This window comes from Aureococcus anophagefferens, assembly GCF_000186865.1.
Source record: "Aureococcus anophagefferens unplaced genomic scaffold AURANscaffold_5, whole genome shotgun sequence".
Lineage (NCBI taxonomy): Eukaryota > Pelagophyceae > Pelagomonadales > Pelagomonadaceae > Aureococcus > Aureococcus anophagefferens.
In genome coordinates this window covers 2,155,361-2,174,719 of record NW_008705565.1, presented here as the reverse complement: position 1 = coordinate 2,174,719, position 19,359 = coordinate 2,155,361, and the positions used below count along the sequence as shown (strand labels likewise).

The 19,359-nt window shown below is 72.4% G+C and overlaps 2 protein-coding genes across 2 annotated transcripts; one reads left to right on the top strand and one right to left on the bottom strand.

Moving 5' to 3' along the window:
* Window positions 1-25: 25 nt before the first annotated feature.
* Window positions 26-13,406, bottom strand: AURANDRAFT_62763 (hypothetical protein; the record flags this gene model as incomplete). The annotated part of the gene is made up of 12 exons (XM_009036743.1): window positions 26-775; window positions 2,362-3,163; window positions 3,282-3,937; window positions 4,182-5,609; window positions 7,364-7,421; window positions 7,541-8,206; window positions 8,384-10,263; window positions 10,397-10,660; window positions 10,854-10,994; window positions 11,194-12,791; window positions 12,914-13,230; window positions 13,378-13,406. 12 exons carry the CDS (start codon window positions 13,404-13,406, stop codon window positions 26-28), a joined length of 8,589 nt encoding a protein of 2,862 aa, XP_009034991.1.
* A 467-nt stretch (window positions 13,407-13,873) lies between these two features.
* Window positions 13,874-15,718, top strand: GUS2 (hypothetical protein; the record flags this gene model as incomplete). Its single annotated transcript, XM_009036897.1, has 1 exon — window positions 13,874-15,718. One exon carries the CDS (start codon window positions 13,874-13,876, stop codon window positions 15,680-15,682), a length of 1,809 nt encoding a protein of 602 aa, XP_009035145.1.
* Between the last annotated feature and the right edge of the window lie 3,641 nt (window positions 15,719-19,359).

Sequence of the window (19,359 nt, the reverse complement as noted above, 5' to 3'; positions counted from 1 at the left end):
GTCGGGTCTCCTGGACCGCGCTTCCTTACGGCTGCCCGAGCCCCAGGGGGTCCGCGTCCTCCGGGAACAGGTCCGCGAGGAGCGCGCGGCTCTTGTCGAGCTCCGCGTCCATGTCCTGCGCGAGGTGCTTGCAGTCCGTCGTCGCCTGGAAGAGCGCCTCCCGCGCGGCGGCGTCGGCGGCGTCGCGCTGGGCGTAGGCGGCCTTGAGCGGCGCGGGCGCGCGGTCGGTCGCGCGCCAGTCGAAGTCGCGGCCGAGCCAGTCCGCGACGCGCGCCGGCGCGGGCGCGTCGGGCGCCGCGTCCGCGAGCTCGGCGGCGATGGCGTCGGCGTCGTCGCGCAGGGACAGCCGGCCGCCGTCGAGGGCCTCGAGGCGCGGCAGCGACGCGCGGAGCGCGGCGACGTAGTCGCCGTCGTCGCAGCACGGGTTGCCCCGGGACCCGTCGGGCGCCGCGAGGGCGAGCGAACTCAGCGAACCGCAGGGCTCGAGGTCCCGGGCGAGCTGCTTCGCGCCGAGGATCGCGTTGCCGTGGAGGTCGAGGTGCTCGAGGCTCCGGAGCCGCGCGAGGCCGCGCTCGACCTTGCGGATCTGGTTCCGAGAGAGGTCGAGGCGCGCGAGCTGGACCAGCGCGTCGAGGCCCTCGACGTTGATGATCTTGTTGCCGCTCAGGTTCAGCGCGACGAGGTTGACGCAGTGCTCGACGTTCGCGATCTTCGCGAGCCGCGCGTTGCTCACCGCGAGCCGCCGCACGAGCTCGAGGTCGTACTGGCCCGAGTGCTTTTTGATCGCCGCCACGGTGAGCTCGTTCGACATGGCGCGGCGGCCCGGCCGCGAGCGACCGACGGCAGGGCACAAAGTGTGGGCTGCCTCTCAACCGGCGGGCTGCCCCTCCGCCCCGAAGACTGATGTTTGCCTCAACATCTCCTCAACATGCGTGCGCATGAAATTGTCCACGCTGTGAGCGCCGGCGAAGCGCTCGAAGCCGCCGCCTGAGACGCGCCATGTCGTGGTGGTCGTCGAACGTCGACGTGCCGGCGATCCTCGAGTCCTGCGGCGAGTGCGCCATCTGCTGCGAGCTGCTCTACGAGCCCTTCACGGCGCCCTGCGGCCACTCGTTCTGCCGGCGCTGCGTCGTCGCGTCCCTGCGGCACAGCGCCAAGTGCCCGAGCTGCCGGACGACGTGGCAGGGCATCCCCGCGGCGCCGCCCGTGAACGCGACGCTCGCGGCGCTGCTCGCGCGGCTCGCGCCCGAGGCCTACGCGGCGCGCGGCGCGGCGGCCGCGCCGCTCGAGCACAAGCCCGTCGCGCGGGTCGGCCTCTTCGTGCTCGACCACATGCTGCCGAAGCAGCGCATGAAGATCCACGTCTTCGAGCCGCGGTACCGGCGCCTCGTGAAGCGGAGCCTCGAGCGCGACCCGCCGACCTTTGGCATCGTCGGCGCGACGCCCGACAACGTCATGGCGTCCGTCGGGGCAGGAAACGAGTGATTCAACGTCGTTTCAACATGAATGTTCCGAAAGAAAGCATCCACGCGTCGAGAGCGCTCCGAGAGATGATCGCTCGTCCAAAAATGAGCCGAAACGAATGGAAAACGACCGAGATAGGAGCCTCCAAAGTTGGAAATGTCGCACTCTTTCCCCGCCCAGGCGTCCGTCTTCTGCGAGTGCGAGATCGTCGAGTGCACGGAGACGCCCGACGGCCGCTACTTCTGCGAGTGCGTCGCGCGGCGGCGGCGGCGCATCGCGCGGGACTGGGTCGGCGACGACGGCTTCCGCGTCGCGTGCGTCGAGGACCTGGACGACGACGCCGCGGGCGACGCCGACGCCGCGGACGCCGCGCGGCTCGTCGCGGATTTGGACGGGCGCCTGGACCTGTGGCTCCGGCGCTGCCGCGCGGGCGGCTGGGGCGCGTCGGCGACGCTCGACGCCGTGCTCGACGACCTCGGGCCGCGGCCCGCGGCCGCGGGGCCGGCCGTCGACGCCGAGGCCTACGGCTTGTACGCGGCGGCGCTCATCAACCCGCTGCCGCCGCTGGGCGTCGCGCCGGAGGTGCGCCTCGACGCGCTCCGCGCGACGGACTCGCTCGCGCGGCTCCGGCTCGTCGACCGCGCGCTGGCCCTGAGCCTGCGGCACCTCGACCCGCAGCGGCGCGCGACGGCCGTCCTCGCGAACGGGCTCCTCCGCCTCGCCCGCGCGGCCGCGGCGCTGCTGCTCGCGCCGCTGGCCTCGGCGCACGCGGCCGTCGCGGCCGCCGTCGCGCGCGTCGCCCGGCCCATCAGCGACGTCGCGGGGAGCCAGTAAAACGCGGCGGTGTTTTTACTAGGGGTCGTCGAGGGACGCCTCGTCGAGGAGCGCGCGGAACACGACGTAGGAGAAGAGCGTCGACTCGAGGAGCGCCTGGGGGAGCTGGAGCTCCGCGTCGCTCTCCGGCGGCACGACGGAGGCGACGCCGGCCGCGGCGTCGGCCGCGGGCGCGCGCACGGCGAAGCGGTCGACGAACGCCGCGCGCGCGGCGTCCTCGGCCGCCGTCGCCTCCCGCGGCGGCAGGCCCTCCTCCGCGCGCGCCGCGGCGTCGTCGACGCGCGCGAGCGCGAGCTCCTCGCGCGCCATGGTCGCCAGGGCCCGCCGCGCGCGCCGCGCCGCGCGGCGGAGCGCCTTGGACCCGTCGGGCTCGGCCTCCGCGACCTTTTCCCTCACCGCCTCCAGCGCCTGCCACGGCGCCCCTTCCCTCACCTCGAGCACGTCGAGCCAGTCGCCCTCGGGGTAGGCGTCCTCGACAGCGCCGCCGCCCGCGCTCCTCTTTTCCTCCTCCGCGAGCGACTCGGCCTCGATGTCGCGCCACGCCTCCGTCGCGAGCTCCGAGCTCAGCGCGCCGATGGCTAGAAACGCCGCGAAGACGCCGACGAGCACGGGGTCGCTGAGCTGCGACGTCGGCGCGCCCGACGCGACGTCGTCGACGACGGTCTTGCCGACGACGCCGAGGTAGGCGTCGAAGGCGTAGGGCTTGAGCGACCCGAGGAACATGGCGGGGGCGAACGCGAGGAACGACATGTCCGTCGCGCCGTACAGGTAGTTGTAGCCGCCTGTGCCGAAACCAACCACTGGTTTGGGGGGTCCCCACCAAACTTGAGAATTCTCTAGCTCGGTCAAATCAAAGTCGATTCGGCTGATTTTTGGACGGATCGATCGCTCTCGTCGAGTTCTCGAAGCACAGTGAAAGAGTTTGGTCCAAATCGTTCGATCACGCGCACATTGAAGTCGGGTTGAAGATTTGGTTTCGGCACAGGTAGCCGCCGATGGGGATCGGCAACAGGGGCGCGAGGCGCAGCACCAGCACGGTGACGAAGCCCCGCTCGGCGACGGCGCGCTCCAGCGCGCGCGTCTTCGCGTCGCGGCGCACGAGCACGAGCAGCTTCTCCCGGAGCCGCGGCCGGCCGTATCTTGCTAATCCGAAGGCCACCGAGGACCCGATCGTCGCGCAGGCCGTCGCGACGAGCGCGCCGTTGACGACGCCGCCGAATAAGACGCCCGACGAGATGGCCAGCGCGAACGTGAGCGGGTCGACGCAGCCGACCTTGGCGACGATAAACGCGCCGCAGTAGAGCAGGAGCAACGTCGCGTCCTCGTAGCCCGGAATCACGTCGAAGCTGTGGCTCCAGGCGACGAAGTCGTCGATGCGCTGGGCGATCTCCGTGTCCGCGGCGACGTCGAGGCCCAGGACCTGGAGCAGCGCGGCGCGCCCGCCGAAGCGGAGCACGAGCGCGACGACGACGACGCCGAAGGCCGTCGTGCCGACGGTGTTCGCCGCCGCGTCGCTCGTCGGTTCCGCGTCGGCGCCCGCCGCGTCCGCCTCGTCGGCGGCCTCGTCGTCGATGCGGTTCCAGCCGAGCTGCGCGTCGAACGCCGCGCGCGCGAGCTTCCGCCGCGCGGACCAGGTGCGCTCCGCCGGGGAGAGGCTCTCGCTGGCGCGGAGGGCGCGCGCCCGGGCCCGGCGCGGGTGTTGTATGGTAGTCCAGCGCGGCGCCGGTACGACGAACGCCGTCGAACTCGCCGCGCAGAGCGCGAGCGCGAGCTTCAGCGTGCGCGACGCGGACATCGTACGTGATCACGGCACCATTGGACACAGGTCACCTTGCCGCCAAGCTTAAGTGCCGTTCGCACATCTTAGGCTAGCTCGACGGCACGGGCACGCGCTTCACGTCGCGGACGCCGAGGAAGGCGCCGAGGAAGGAGGACCGCGGCGCGGGCGTGCCCGCGGCGGAGACGGCGTCGCTCGCGGCGTCGGAGGGCAACGCGCCGGGGATCGCGCGGTCCGTGGACCGCGCGAAGGGGCTGCGGCCCGGCGGGCCCGCGTGGCGCGGGCGCCGCGCGGCGTCGTCGGACCGCGCGCGGCGCTTCGCGGCCTGGGTCGCGGGCCCGGCGTTTCCGTCGCGCGCGTCGCGCGACGCGAAGAAGGAGAGGAGCAGGTCCGGCGACTCCATCTCGAAGAGCGCCTCGCGGAGGACGTGCTCGAAGTGGTAGTAGCGGCGCACGAGGTAGGCCGGGTGCGTGCAGCGGAAGACCTTCTTCGCGTCCTGGGCGTCGGCCCAGGCGCTCAGGGTGCGGACGATGCGCCGCGGCGCGGACTCGGCCGCGAGGCAGTCCATGAACGCGCGGAACGCGCTGTAGCGGCGCCACGCGCTCTTCGGCGGCCCGCCGTCCGTGGAGACGCGGAGCTCGTACTGGGCGAACTTCTCGAAGGGCGTCGCGACGACGCGCACCGCGCCCATGGCGAGCGCGACGGTGACGCCGCCGCCGCCGGCGCACGGGAAGAAGCGCGTCGCGGACCGCGGCGCGAAGGCGGGCTTGAGGTAGGCGCCGCCGTCGCGGTAGTTCGTGGACACGTTCGTCGCGTCGACGGCGGGGGCGCCGCTCTTGGGGTCGCGCGCGCTCAGCACGTCCCAGCGCTCGACGCCGTCGTCGTCGCGGAACCGCGCGGACCGCCGCCGCCGCGACCGCGGCGGCGCCTCGGCGAGGGCGCGCCGCGGCGCGTCGTCGCGGCGCACGTCGACGCCGTAGACGACGTCGTCGACGCCGGGGATCGCGAGGCGGAACTGTGTTGTGGCGGTGCTGCTGGTGGCCGTGGCCGGCGCTGCGGCGGCCGCGAGCTTCGGGCAGGGCCCGCCGCGGTCCGCGCCGGGGCTCGCGGGCCGCGCGCGCAGCTCCGGCAGCGACGCGGACCGCCGGAGCGCGCGCCGCACGGGCGCCTCGCCGCGCTCGGGCGACCGCTCCTCGAAGCCCATGGCACCCGCGCACGCGCTCGGCGTGCGCTTGTAGGCCCGCGCGGCGCAGCGCGCGCCGCAGGCCCCGAAGTTCGAGCTGTCGAAGCGGCTCGGCGCCTCGGGGGGCGCCGCCACCGACGCGGCCTCGCTCTTGTTCGACGTCTCGTCGTCCTCGTCGAAGCCCTCGGGCACGCTGCTAAAGTGGCCCCACTCGTCGCCGGAGCTCGGCGTCGCCGGGTCCTCGAGCGCCCGGGGCGGGGGCGGCGGGGGCGGCGCGTCGGGCGCGTCGGGCGCCCCGGCGGGCCGCAGCAGGTGGGCGGATTCACGCGGACACAGGTCGTCTTCCATTGCCTCTGTGCAGCAGGCGTCAATCACCAGGGATTCAAGTGGTTGACGTTTTCCATGCAAAGCTGCTGTGAGCAGCCCGGGCGGCGTCCTAAGCTCGCGCGTCGCCGGCGCCGCCGATTTGGCGCTGCGGGCAGCCCGCGAGCCCGCCGGAGCGGCGCGCGCGGAGCCATGCGCGTCGCGCGCGCCGTCGCCTTCGCCGCCGCGGCCTGCGGCGCTGCGTCCGCGGAGGTGCGCGAGGCCGCGGCGACGCGCGGCACGGAGGCGAACCCGCCGCTCTGGCCCAAGAGCGTGCACGTCTTCGACCCCGGCGAGAAGCACGTCGCGCAGACGGCGGCGCGGCTGTCGGCGCTCGGGAGCGCCCTGGGCCGCGTCCGCGCCGCCTTCCTCTTCAAGCCCGGGACCTACGCGGAGCCCGTCGCCGTCGGCCCGTACGTGCAGGTCCTGGGCCTCGGCGCGGCGCCCGAGGACGTGGCGCTCGCCGGCGGCGTGGCCGTCGTCGGCGGGGACGACGGCGCGCCGCGGGGCGCGGAGAACGTCCACGTCCCCGGGGACCTGGCCTTCGCCGGCGGCGGCCTCCGGCGCGCCGTCGTCGGCGGCGCCGTCCGGCGCTGCGCGCACGCGGCGAACGCGCGGCTCCGCGGCGGCGCGATATTGGAGACGCAGCGGTCCTGGCTCGCGCGCAACGTCGCCTTCGACGCCGCCGCCGCCGTCGACGTCGACGGTGACGTCGCAGCCGCTGAGGCCGTTGTAGGCGGCGGCGTCAACGTCGCGTTCGTCGGCTGCCGCGGCGCGCCTCCAAAGCGCATACCCCGGGGCGGCGACCCGGCCTGCAGCTACGCGGCGCGCAACGCGACGCCCGTCGTCGCGGAGAAGCCCTACGTGACCATCCGGGCCGACGGGACCTACGACCTGCGGGTCCCGGCGCCGCGGTTTAACGCGAGTGGCCCCGACCATTCCGAGGACCCGGCCGTGGACTTTGGCGCCGTCTTCGTGGCGACGGACGCCGTGGACAGCGACGTCATCCAGGAGAAGCTCGACCGGGGGCTCCACGTCGTCCTGGCGCCGGGCTACTACGACCTCGAGGACGGCCTCGTCCTATCGTTCCGCGGCCAGGTGCTCCTGGGCCTGGGCCACGCGACGCTCGCGGCGCCCCCCGGCGGCCTCCCCGCGGTGCAAGTCTTGCCCGGCGCCCACGGCGCGCGCGTCGCGGGTGTGGTCGTCGACGCGACGGCGGCGCCCCGGGGCGAGACGGCGCTCGTCGCCTGGGGCGACGCCGCGGCGGCGCCCGGCGGCGACGCGGGCGACGCGGCCCATCCCGGCGTCATGAGCGACGTCCTGTTGCGCGTCTGCGGGCCGACGCTCGACGCGCGCGTCGACGCGGGCCTCGTGGTGCGCAGCGGCCACGTCGTCGGCGATCGCGTCGCGGCGTCGCGCGCGGCGACGGCGCTCGACGCCGCGGGCGAGCCGCGCGCCGTCGCGGGCGGCTGCGGCCTCCGCGTCGGCATAGTCGTGGTCGGCCACGGCGCGGCCTTCTACGGCCTGGCGGTCGAGCACGCGGGTACGGACGGCGTCCGCTGGCTCGGCGAGAACGGCACGGCCCTCCACGCGGAGGCGATCTTGCCCTTCGACGGCACGCAGGGCAGCTTCGGCAACGGCGGCCACAGCGGCTTCGCCGTCGGCGACTTCGTCAAGGCCCACGACGCCCTCGCCGTCGCCGTCTACGGCAACTTCCGCGACGAGGCCGTCGTCGTGCGCACGGCCGTCCGCAAGTCCGCGTCGCCGAACGCGACGTTCGAGGGCGCCACCGCGGCGCACCTCGGGGGCCTCGGCACCATCGCGGCGGTCATCAACGGCGATGGCGCCGCCGTCGGGCCCGCGGGCAACAAGGTGAGTCGCTGGCCCTAAGTTTTCGCCTTTAGCCCGCGGCGAGGTACGCGGCGGCCGCGGGGAGGCCCTCGTCGTTCGCCGGCGGCGGCCGGCGGAAGGTCTCGCCCGGCCCGTCGGCGAGGAAGACGCGCTCGAACGCGTCCATGACGGCCGCGGGGCCGAAGGCCGGGTGGTAGGCGTTCCAGTAGCCCCGGGGCAAACGCCGCGCCGCGTCGCGGTCGAAGGCGTCGAGCGCCTTCTCGAGGGACCGCGCGTCGCGGTAGGGGATGGCCCGCCTCTGGAGCACGCTCAGGTGGAAGCGCGCGTAGCTCGGGTCCGGCGAGTCGAAGGTGAGCACGGGCCGGTCGTGGCGCGCGAAATCCGCGACGGCGAGGCCGAACGTCTCGCCCTCGGCGCGCGCGTGGAGCATGGCGTCGCAGGTGCGCACGAAGGCCGCGACGCGGTCCGGGTCCGCCGTGCCGGGGATGAATCTGACGTTGGGAATCGGCGCGCCGAAGGGCGCCGTGTTCATGAAGAGGAAGACGACGTCGGGCCGCGCCGCCGCGCGCGCCTCGACGACGGCCTTGACGAAGTCGATGGAGAAGGTGTGCAGACCGCCGTGGCGGCCGAAGACCGTCGCGTTCGCCGCGATGCCGAGCTCCTCCCGCAGGTCCGGGCCGTCGACGTCGCCCGGGCGGACGACTAAGGGCACGACGGCCGCGGCGGACGCGGGCCTGCGTGGAAATCCACCGCTGGTTTCGGGGGTCCCCACCAAACTTCAGAACTCGGTCACATCGAAGTCGATTCGGCTGATCTTTGGACGAATCGATCGCTCTCGTCGAGTTCTCGAAGCACGACAGAAGGACTCGCGTCGAAACTGTCGCGTACGCGCACATTGAAGTCGGGTTGACGATTTCGGCGCGGACGCGGGCCCGTCGACGGGCACGTGGTCGCTCACGCGCGCGTAGACGTCGCCGTGGGCCTGCGTCGCGAAGAAGACGCAGTGCACGAGCGTGCGCGCGACGGCGCTCACGAGGCCGTCGTCCAAACCCGCCTTCTGGACGTAGAAGTGCGTCGCGCCGTCGCGCGCTAACACGCCGTCGACGTCCCCGGCCGCAACCCCGACGACGCGGTCCCGGCCGAAGCGCGCCTCGAACTTGGCCAGGATCGCCGGCAGCGGCGGCACACTGGCGTCGTGGAGCACGAGGACGCTGTCGACGAGGCCCATGGCGAGCGCGAGGTCCGCGTAGTCGTACGTCGACACCGTCGTCCCTCGCTCGTCCAGGGCCCCGCAGTGGACCGCGAGGCGCACGCCCCGGGGCGCCTCCGCGGCGCAGGCGGACCGCGGCGCCGCGGCGCCGCGCTCGAGGAGCGCGGCGAGGCGCGCGGCGGCGCCGGGCTCGCCGAGCGCCGCGGCTGCGCCGAACTCCGCGGCCGCGCGCAAGCCGTCGCCGAGGTGCTCGTGCGCGACGCCCAGGTGGAGGCGCACGCGGCCGTGGTTCTGCGGCGTCTTGTTTCGCAGCGCCTCCAGCGCCGTCGCCGCGTCGTCCCAGAGCCAGGCCCAGACCTTGGGGCCCACGCGCGAGCCCTCGCGCCGCTCGACCCACGCGTCGACCCGTCCGAGCCCGTCGCCGAGCTCGCGCGCGTCGCAGCGCGGCAGCACGAGGCCGCCGCGCAGGCCGTGGCAGCTCTTGCCGAAGCCGCAGTCGAAGCAGACGTCGTAGGCGTCGGGGTCGCGCCGGACCTCGGGCGCGGCCGTGAGGTCCGCGGAGAGCGCGACTTTCACCGACTGGCCGCGCTCGTCGCCGGGCCGCGGGCTCTTGAGCGCGAGGAGGGGCGCGCCCTCGCTCGGCGCGAAGGCGCCGCAGTCGCCGTAGAAGACGTCGCAGCCGCGGTCGGTGCCCTCGAAGACGTAGCCGTGGGCCTCGAGGAAGACGTGGACGCGGCGCTGCGATTTGGGGGCCGCGGCCGCGCTCACGGACACGCGGCGCGCGCAGCGCGCGTGGTGCGGGAAGCCCCGCAGCACCTCGGCCTCGGAGCCCGCCGTGTCGACGTGGAGGTGGTCGATGATCGGCGGCGCGGCCGCGCCGTCGAGGAGCGCGCCGAGCGTCGCCGTCCGCACCTTTTTGCGGAAGAGCGCGGGCCGGCCGCGCGTGCCGTTGAGCGACCCCGTCGGCGCGCCGTCGTCGCCGAGGTAGCGCGCGTAGGCCGCGAAGGCGCGGTCGGCGGCGCCGGCGGCGACCCGCGCCACGGCGCAGGCCCGCGCGCCGACGGCCTCGGGCTCCGGGTCCACGCAGAGGCCCCGCCAGCCGCGGTCGACGTCGAGCGCGTGCGTCCGCGACCGCGCGTCGTTGAAGCCCACGTCGACGTAGTAGCCCCGGGCCCGGCACCCCGCGTCGCCGGCGACGGCGCCGCAGGAGTCGCCGGGCGCCGCGCTCGCGACGACGTGGAAGCGCGCGCCGCGCTTGCCGCGGCGCTCGGCGCCGCGCTCGAGCCAGCTCGCGAGCGCGTACGCGCCCGGCGGCAGCGCGACGCGCTCGTCGCCGCACCAGGCCACCGGCGCCACGGCGCGGCAGGCGGGGTCGCCGTCGCAGGCGACCTCGTGGCAGGCGACGTAGCCGCCCGCGGCCGCGCGCGCCGCGACGGCCGCGCGCGCCTCGACGGGCGACACGACGCGCTCCTCGGCCGCGGGCGTGAGCACCTCGAGGTCCCGCCAGTGACGGCTCTCGTTGTAGCGCCGGTAGAGGAAGATGGGCGCCGGCTCGTGGATGATCTTGCCGCCGGGGCGCACCTGCGGTGTCGGGGGGGGTCGCGGGGGTCCCCCGGCGAACCGAGCGAGCCGAGCGGCGCGAGGCCGCGCGGCCCGTCCGTCTCGAAGGAACGCGCGCGCAACGGGAAGAGTTGAAGTCTTCTTCTTTGAAAACCGACCCTGGGGAACGCGCGGGCCGCCACGACATGAGGTCGTCGAGCTCCGCGTCCGGCGTCGGCGACGGCTCCGGCGCGGCGTACTTGCGCCGCGTCGCCGCCGCGAACGCGCACGCGGCGCAGAAGACGGACGGCTTCGCGTGGTCGAGCGCCCGGCGGAAGCCCGGCGCCCAGAGGTTCGGCGGCAGGGACCGCCAGTGGAGGTGGAAGTCGTAGACCGTGCGGTTCGCGAGCGCGTGCGCGAGGTACGCGGCGACGTGCGCCTGCGTGGACCCCAACTCAGGCTTCAATGTGCGCGTATTCGACGGTTTCGACACAAATCCTTGTACTATTCGTCGAGAACTCAACGAGAGAAAACGACCCGTCCAAAAATCAGCCAAATCGACTTCGATTTGACCGAGCGAGAGAAGTTTGGGTTCCGCGCGGCTCGAGCGCCGGGCCCTCGAAGTCGTCGACCATGACGGCGGCCGCGGGCGCCGGCAGCAGGGCCCGCGCGTCCGGCGCGCCCCAGTAGACGGGCACGCTGCCCTCGGCCAGCACCTGGAAGAGCTTCTCCGTCGCGTAGCCCGGCGCCGCGGAGTTCTCGTAGGCGGCGACCTGTGCGGAAATCAACCACTGGTTTGGGACGTCCCAACCAAACTTTGAAATTCTCTAGCTCGGCCAAATCGAAGTCGATTCGGCTGACTTTTGGACGAATCGATCGCTCTCGTCGAGTTCTCGAAGCACAAAAGAAAACTTTGCGTCGAAACCTTCAAATACGCTCACATTGAAGTCGGGTTGAAGATTTGATGTCCACGCGGGCGGCGACGAACGCGGACTTGCGGTACGCGCAGCGCCTCCGCGGGTCGTCGTCGACGGTGGCGGCGCCGCCGCTCCGCGCGTCGGTCGGCAGGGACGCGCACTCGGGGAAGGTCGCCTCCATGGTCGCCGTCGGGCGGCAGGCGCCGTGCGACGCGAAGAGGGGCCCGAGAGCGGCGCGGAGCGCGTCGACGCGCTCGAGCCTGTCGCGGGCGAACTTCGGGTCGCACTGCGACGAGACCCAGAGCACGTGCTTCGCCTTGCGGTCGAAGTCGACGGGCGGCGTCGCGAAGGCGCCCGGCGGGTCCGTGACGTAGGAGAGAGGCAGGTGCGGCACGCCCGCGAGCGGCGCCCCCGGAGCGAAGCCGAGCGTCACGTCCGCGTCGCCGCGGAAGGCCTCCAGCGATTTCTCGAAGCCGCCGTCGGGGAAGAAGCGCGCGTCGTGCTCCATGAAGACGACGGCGTTGGCGTGCCGCGGCCGGTCCACGTAGGGGAAGTCCACGGGGAAGCCGTTCGACGCGTGCGTCGTGAGGTAGACCGTCGCGTGGTCCCCTTCAAAGGGGTCGCCGAGGGACACGCCGCAGGCCACGGCCCCGCAGAGCCGCCAGCCCGTGGCCATCTCCTTGAGGAGCCAGGACCGCGTCTCGACGCCCAGGAGCACGGGCTCCGCCGCGAGGAGGTCGCGGATCGGGATCCCGTGGCGGCTCGCGCGCGCGACGCCGAGGCGGTCCGCGGCGTCGTAGTGGTCCCGCGCGTCGAGCACGAGGCCGTCCTGTTCGTCGAGCATGCCGAGCACGTAGTGGCTCCAGCCCGCGGCCCGCGACGCCCAGGGCGGGACGGCGACGCTCGCGTTCTTTTCGAGCTCCTCGTGGAGCCGCGTCGCGACGTCGTACTCGTTCGCCGCGAGGCGCGGCGCGGCCACGAGGATGAACTCCTCGGCGACGGCGACGGTCAGGGCGAGCTCGCGCAGGCGGTCGCCGGGCCCCGCGTTGCTCCGGAGGCAGCGGAGGCCGTCGACGAGGTCGCGCTCGTTCTCGCGGTACGTCGGCTTCGATCGGACGCGGTCGCGGCCCGCGTCCACGGGCTCGCCCGCGCAGGTGCCGCCGGAGTTCAGGGCCGCGCAGGGCGGCAGCGGCGCGTCGCAGGTCCGCGCCGACGCCGCGAGCGCGCGGAAGGCCGCGTCGACGACGGCGTCCGCGTCGCCGAGGAAGCGGTCCCTCAGGCTCCGGCACGCCTCGAGCCGCGCGGGCAGCAGGCCCGCGTCCCGCTCGTCGTCGAGCCGGCGCAGGAGGCCGCGGGACCCGTAGCGCATCAAATCCGGCGTCGCGACGACGGCGCACCGCGCCCAGAGCGCGTCCGCGTCCTCGAGGCCCGCGAACGGGAACACGAGGAGGCCGTCGTCGACGACGACGGGCGCCGCGCCGGCCCGGATGGCGTCGACGAGCCGCTCCGACGCGTAGGGCGCCGCGCCGCCGGGGCAGAGCGCGTAGCTCGAGTTCGCGAGCACCGCGGCGTAGTGGTCGCTCCACATGCCGCCCCAGTCGGACTCGTCGTCCGCGTGCGCGACGACGACCCCGTTGCTCAGCGAGTGGGCGCCTGGGGAGCGACGCACGGGTGAGGCGGTTTCCACTTTCATGATCAACTCGTTTCGGCTCATATTTGGACGAGCGATCTCTCGACGCGGAAATGTAGATGGCTTTCATTCGTGTTGAAGCGACCTCGAATCGCCCCGTTTCCGCCCCGGCGCGCGCAGCTCGCGACGACGCGGCTCCGCAGGCCGAAGGTCGACGGCGCCGCGGGCACGACGTAGGGCGTGCCCGCCGCGGGGATGGTGCCGACGAAGCCCAGCAGCAGCGGCCGCGCCGTCGACGCGGCCGCGGCGTCGAGGTCCGCGTCCGTCCGCCGCGCGCCCGCGTAGTTCCGGTGCGGCTCCGCGCCCGGGTAGTAGACGGGCAGCTGGACGTCGCGGCCCCTGCGGAAGCTGCGCTTCGTCAGCGCGTAGCGCAGCACCGCCGCGCCGCCGACGTCGAAGGACCTGCGGCGACAAAGTCGTTTCGGCTGTTTTTTTTTGGACGAACGATCATGTTTCATCGAAATAGTTGCGGCGGCATCGACACGAGCGATCGTCTATCCTTTTTCGAAACAGTTGCAGCGACATTGAGAATCGGCCCGGCAAACGGACGGCGTCTCCTCGTCGGGGTGCTCGCTCATGAAGACGGCGTGGTTCGCGCCGCATTGGCCCCAGTGCGCGAGCCGCGCCAGCGGCGCCTCCGCGGCGAGCGCGACGGCGTCGGCAAAGGGACCGGCCGCCGCGGCGGGCGACGTCACGAGGAACCAGCAGGCATCGCTCGGGTCCGCGACGGCGACGGCCGACGGCACGAGGTTGCGCGTGAGCCGGTCCACGGCGTGCGCGAGCCACGGATTGTCGATTTTATCCGCGTCGTAGACGTAGATGGGCGTGGGCGAACGGTCGCAGTTTGCTGCTGCGCGGACTAGTGGCAGTAGCAGCGCGATGACTGCTACCGGGCTGCCCATTGCGCGCCGCGGCACTTTGCCAACCTTGCATGCTCCAAGGCGATGCATCGCGATGTTGCTTCGCCGAAGGACGCGAAGACGTAAAAAGCTTCTCAGGTCATCGAGTGCACTGCCGCTCGCAGCGCCGCGCCGCACCCGCGATCATGCTCAAGTGCCTCCTCCTACCCGTGCTCGCCGTCGCCTTCGAAGACGGCGCGCCGCGCTGGTTCCCCAAGTACGTCGGCGGGCACGAGGCCACGCTCCTCGACGGCGCCTGGGCCTACGGCTTCGCGGACGCGCTGGACTCCGTGGCCGCGGGCGCCGACGCCGTCGCGCGCGTGTCCACCATGGCCGTCCCCGGCACCATCGACGCGGCGCCGCCAGGGGTGCCCGGCAAGCGCGGCGTGAGCATGTACGAGACGACGTTCGAGACGGGGTCGCAGGAGACGCAGTGGCTCGAGTTCATGAGCTGCTCCTTCTTCTGCCGCGCCTGGGTCGACGGCGCGGAGGTCGGCAACCACACGGCCGGCGGCTACGTGCCCTTCCGCCTCGCGATCCCGCCCAAGGCCGGCAAGCGCACGCTCGTCGTGCTCGCCGACAATCGCTTCAACGACACGACGGCGCCGCTCCACACGGGCGGCGACTTTTGGCACTACGGCGGCCTCATTCGCTCCGTCGTGCTCCACGCGACGACGGGGCCCGCGGTCGCGCGCGCGCACGTCTTCCCCAAGTTCGACGGCAAGGCGTGGGCCGTCGACGTGGACGTGACGCTCTCCGACGCCTCCTTCTCCGGCAAGCTGAAGACGCGCCTGTCCTGGGACGGCGACGACCTCGGCGAGCAGGAGCTCACGTACGCCGACGGCAAAGCGACGACGTCCGTCGCCGCCCCGAAGGACGCGACGCTCTGGTCCATCGACCAGCCGGCGCTCCACGAGCTCGGCGTCTCCGTGGGCGGCGCGGGCGTCGTCGAGCGCTTCGGCCTCCGCGCGTTCACCGCCGTCGACGGCCGCATCGCCTTGAACGGCGACGTCGTCAAGCTCCACGGCTGGAACCACCACACGCAGTGGCCCGACACGGGCGCGTCGCCGACGGAGGCGCAGATGGACGAGGACATCATGCTGCTCAAGGCCGGCGGCGCGAACTACGTGCGCGGCGCGCACTACCCGCAGGACCAGCGCTGGCTCGACCGCCTCGACGCCGCGGGCATCGTCATGTGGGAAGAGGCGCTCGGCCCCGGCGTGTCCGTCGAGAACACGGAGGACGCCGCGTGGATGTCGACGCAGGTGACGCAGCTCGAGGAGATGGTCTACGCGTCCGCGAGCCACCCGTCGATCATGACCTGGGGCTTCTTCAACGAGGGCCCGTCGACGGAGAAGAAGGCGTGCCCCGCCTACAAGACGTGCGCGGAGACGCTGAAGCGGCTGGACTCCACGCGCTTCGTGACGTGGGCGTCGAACAAGGAGGACCGCGACGAGTGCCTCGACCACGCGTCGCTCGTCTCGTTCAACGGCTACCCGGCGTGGTACGTCGACTTCGGAAACACGAGCCTCCCGGGGCCGTTCTGGTCGCGGCTCGCGAGCTGGGTCAACGACGAGCAGCCGGGCAAACCGTTCGTCATCAGCGAGACCGGCGCCGGCGCGATCTACGAGTACGACAATGCGACCGCGGTCAAGTGGTCGCCGAAGTACCAGCTGGAAGTGCTTGAGGCCGACGTCGACGTCGCTTTACAGGACGAGCTCATCTCTGGGATCACGCTTTGGCACTTCTTCGACTTCAAGGGCAACGACGGCGCGCAGACCTGTGGGCCCTGCGAGTACGTGCCCGACGTCTCGCCGCCGCTCTGCGGCTTCATCAACGTGACGTGCGCCAAGGGGAAGCGTCCCGGCGGTGCGAACCACAAGGGCGTCATCGACTTCTGGCGCCGGCCCAAGGAGAGCTTCGCCGCCGTGGCCGCCAAGTACGCGGGCGTGTAGGGGTCTGGGTGCGCCGCTATGTAAGCGCTTGTTTTGCTCAAAATTGCCTCGAGAGGAGTCCGGGCGCTCGCCGAAGGCCGCAGTATTTGCGATGCGGACCCGTGCACGGCGCGGTGCGGCGCAGCTCCCGCTCGATGTAGCCGCGACCGTCTTGAGTTATCTCGAAGGCGGTGCTCTGCGCTGTATCTCGGACAGCGGCGCCGACTCTGTCGCCGTGGAGACTGCTTTGGACAGTTTCAGCGGCCAAGGCGACCGGAAGACGGTCAAATTGCTCCTCTACCAAACAACGCGGCGCCCGCTGCGCGTCCCCGAGAATTTGACCTTGAAGGCCGCGCTGGCGACGGCGCGCACCGGCGACACGATCCTTGTCTCGAAAGCGCTCCAGATTCCCGAGACGCTTCGCGTTCCGAACATCGCGCTCCGCATCGTCGGCGCGCGACGGCCGAAGTGGAGCTTCGGTCGTGACTATCAAGGCGACGAACGCCGTCCTTATCATTGGGGAGCTGTTACGATTTATACGAAGACACTCGATGCACCCTTCCTCCTCGTCGAAGGCGACGAGACTAGTCTGACGCTCAAGAATATCTCCTTCGACGGCTTCTCTCGGGACCTGTGGTATACGCCGCCGTACGTCGAGGAGGACGAAGAAGATGGGTTCAACATGGACGCGCACGATACAGCGGTCAAGGTGAGCGAACGCGCGCGGGTGAAGATCGACAACTGCGCCTTCGCTTGTTTCGGGCGGATGGCTGTGTTCGCGACGACCGGTTCGAACGTCCTGCTCCAAAACTCCTATGTGTCTCGCGGCTACTTTGGCGCTCAGGCGGACGGCGCTGGTACTTCTCTCGTGATCCGAAACTGCCGGCTGATCGGCGAGTCCGTGTACGGCGCTTTGGCGATCGACGGCGCAAGCGTAGAAGTCGAAAACTCAATGTTCTCGAGCAAGGAGTCGCCTTGTCAAAATGCGACCATCTGCGCCCAAGGAGAAGGCTCTCATATAAAGGTGGACAGCTCGACCTCGTACGCCAGGCCGAATTTCGCCTCCAGCGATCGAACCCCTTTCATGGTCATCCTCGACGATGCCACGCTCACGGTCCAGGGCAAGCACCTGCAGTGGAATGTATACTTCCTCGGTGAGGACGCCATCATGGATTGCATGGAGCCGAAGGAGGATGGCTCAGAATGGGACTACATACCAGGAGAAGACGACTGGAGCACCCTTCGCGCTAGCAACCACCCATCGAATCTGTTCAGGCTCTGGTAAAAGAAGGATTTACACAAACGTCGGGAGGGGGAACAGTCGTGGGTGGCGACGCGGCGGACCGCGTCGCGGGTCGTAGCACATGGTCAGATGGCGACGCTCGCCTCGACGAAGCTGACGTCGAAGGCGTTGTAGGCCATGCAGAGCGCCGGGAGCTCCGAGCCACCAGTAGTCCATGTCCTCGAGGTTGCGCAGGAGCGGCACCGAGACGAGGACGTAGGAGGAATCGAGCTCGGACAGGGAGCGCGTGACGCCGCCGAGCGCCGCGCGGCGCGCGAGGAACGGGCACTTGACTTGGGCCGCGTCGGCGTCGCCAGGCGCCGCGTGCGCGGCTCCGTGCGCGCCGGCGGCGCGGAGGCCGCGGGCGCCGACGCGCGAGGTGGAAGCGCCGCCGTGCGACGCGGAAGCGCCGACGCGCGACGCGGAGGCGCCGCCGTGGGCGCGGAGGCCGTGGGCGTGGGTGCCGCCAGTGAGCAGCGCGAGCGCGAGGACAATGGAGCGCGAGGCGGAGAGCGACATGGTCGTGTTCTTGCGCGCTTGCGTTGAGAGGTTGCGGTAGTGTTGTGGGTGTCGCGGAGCAACTTGCTGGGAGCGAGCGAGCCCGCTTGTGGTTGGTTTTTTGCCTCCATATTTTGCTCTCCGGAGCTCCGTCCAACTTCGCCCGAAGTCGGGGCGCGTGCAATGCCTCTCGCCGGGGGTAATCTTTCGAAAGCATTTCGAAGACAAGGTGCGGCGTAGACGGGTGGCGTCGCCTCATGCGCAAGAGAGAGAGCCCGCTTGCGGCATGAATGGTGGGTTCTATGGCGTACTTACTCGAGGCGCGCCCCGCCTACAGCTCCTGCACGTCCTCTTCCTCCTCCTCGGTGGCCGCGTCGTCCTCCTTCTCCGCCTCGACGGGCTTCGCGCCGGGGCGGATGACGAGGTGGCCGGGGTAGGTCGCTTCCAGGCGCTTGTAGAGGATTTCTTCGAAGCCCTCGTACTTGGCCGCGATCTTCTCGGCGCTGTCGACCTTGTCGGGCTTGGCGCGCGCGTAGAAGTCGCGGAGCGCGACCGTCGTCCGCGCGATGCGCCGGCTCCGGCGCTGCATGTGGAACAGCGTGTAGATCACGGGCAGGCAGAAGAAGCCGACGAGGCAGTACTTGAGGAGCCGGTAGCACCGCTTCTCGGCGTCCTTGCGCTCCTTGCGCTCCGAGTTGATGGGCACGGCGGCCGTCAGCACGACGGCGGACGGCATGCCGCGGCCGTCGATGCTGTACTCGACGGTCGCGCGCTCGGAGTAGACGACGTCCTCGTCGTCGTTCACCGTCTCGAACGGGTCCTCGAGGCCGTCGCCCACGGGCCGCCAGCCGCCGGCGGCCTTCTCGAGGAACGCGAAGTCGAGCGCGCGGTCCTCGCCGCCGCCGCCGAGGAGCGCCTTGCGCTCGTAGGTCCGGCGCGCGGCGCAGGGCAGCGCCGCGCCGGCCTCGAAGAGCACGTCCGGTTCGCCCGCGGCGCCGTCGTCCCCCAGGAGCGCCGCGGCGACGTCGCGGCGCACGGCGCCCGCGACGCGGAGCCCCTCGGGCGCGCCGCTGAGCTCGACGTCCGACGCCGTGAGCACCGCCGCGCCGAGGGCCGCGTCGCCGGCGTCGGCGACGACGAGCGCGCGCTTGCCGCCGACGTTGGCGGCGACGGTGGCGGCGTCGAGCGCGCCCTCGCAGTCGCCGCGGACGACGGCCCACGCGACGGACCTGCCGGCCGCGGCGTCCTTCGCCGCGCGCTTCGCCGCTTTCGCCAGCGCCGCGAGCGCGGCCGCGTCGGCCGCGCCGCCCGTCGCCAGCGCGAGCAGGGCGCCGCGCGACGCCTCGCAGGCGTCGCCCGCGGACGCGAGCACCTCGAAGGCGCCGTCCTTGCAGTCGACGGCGGCGGCGTCGACGCCGCCGCAGCCGCAGTCGATCACGAGCCCGACGCCCTCGAGGTCGGCGACGTCGGCGACCCCGAAGGGCGCGCCGTCGCGGTAGCAGGCGCCGACGAGCAGGGCCACGGGCGCGTCGACGACGAGCGCCGCGCGCGCGTCGACGGCGCCGAGCGCCGCGGCCGCCGCGACGCGCCACTCGAGGGACGCCGTCCCCGGCGCGACGAGCGTCGCGCGGCGCACGGGCGTGCGCACGAGCTGCGTCGCGCGCTGCCGGGGCCGCGCGAGGAGGAGGCCCACGGCGAGCGCCGGGTCGAGCGTGCAACGCTTCTTCCGCTCGCCCGACGCGCCGCAGTCGAAGCCCCAGGGCCGCGCGGCGCCAAAGGCCGGCGCCGCGTCGGGCGTCGCCTTCGTCGCGCGCGACGGCGCGAGGCCCGGGCCGGCCCAGGCCCGCGGCGCCGCGCGCGCGCCGAGCCAGAGGCCCGGCGCGACGATCGCGGCGTCGCCCTGGGGATCCTCAGAGTC